The sequence below is a fragment of the Salpingoeca rosetta genome, assembly GCF_000188695.1.
Source record: "Salpingoeca rosetta unplaced genomic scaffold supercont1.12, whole genome shotgun sequence".
Taxonomy (NCBI): Eukaryota; class Choanoflagellata; order Craspedida; family Salpingoecidae; genus Salpingoeca; species Salpingoeca rosetta.
The window spans coordinates 514,804-515,669 of NW_004754922.1; the positions used below are offsets into that span (position 1 = coordinate 514,804).

General features: G+C 55.2%; 1 protein-coding gene across 1 annotated transcript in view; it reads right to left on the bottom strand.

Annotated features, from left to right (window-relative positions):
* Positions 1–866, bottom strand: part of PTSG_05190 (uncharacterized protein) — a gene marked incomplete at its 3' end in the record, with an annotated part of 2,435 nt that overhangs the window by 1,029 nt on the left and 540 nt on the right. Inside the window, exons 2-3 of the mRNA XM_004993711.1 lie at positions 490–653; positions 66–312 (exon numbers count right to left, since the gene is read on the bottom strand). Of these exons, the coding sequence (XP_004993768.1) occupies positions 66–312; positions 490–653 (411 nt within the window). The remainder of the gene's footprint in view (positions 1–65; positions 313–489; positions 654–866) is intronic.

The window sequence follows — 866 nt, forward strand, 5'->3', positions numbered from 1 at the left end:
TTCACCTTGACAACACAACACTGCGCGCAATTCACCCTCGTCACGGGGTGTGGATGTAGTCCCACCTGGCTTTGCGTGGTGCAGGGCGTGGAAGCGGCGATAGAGGGGCTTGTGCATGTGCATGGTGCGGTGGCAGAAGAAGAACAACGCGTCGTACACAATGAGGAGGCCCACAACCTCGCCCACCAAGCGGGGCGCTGTTGGCGCCTGCAATGGGAGTCGTCGTCGTGGATACAGCTGGTCAAACACCAGCAGCGGCAGCAGGTACCCAAGCAGGATGGGCCAGCCTGAAAACGAGCCCTTGCCGGTGTTCTGCCAGCAACAATGGTGAAGAGGTAACGTGTAACGGACAGCGACCGTTAATGGGGAGGGCGTGTAACGTGACAATCGACCACAAGAGCAAGCATACGTATTAAAACCACGTACAAGAAGAACAAACGCAAACACAGACAGACATACACAGACACACAGACCGACACGCCGACGCACCGTCCAGTTGCTCATGTCGTTGCGGTGTTGCTGGATGCGAAATGCCTTTGCCGAAGGGGTATGCATGTCTAGAATGTAGAAGAGCGCTAGCCATGGAAAGAAAGACACCGTCGCAAGGACTGGTTCAAACGAGTCGTGCTGGAACCACCACGCCGTGCGCAGCCCTGCACAATACAGAAAAGGTTACAGCTTATTAGCAACACGTGTTCAAGTACAACCTGAAGAAGCGTGCGTGTTTGCCTGACACAGACAAAGACATAGACGCACGCACGCGGAATGCGCACGCACACACATTGACACACACAGACACAGAGACACACGGACAGACACAGGCAGACACACGCACGCACGCACACTCACACACACACACACACACA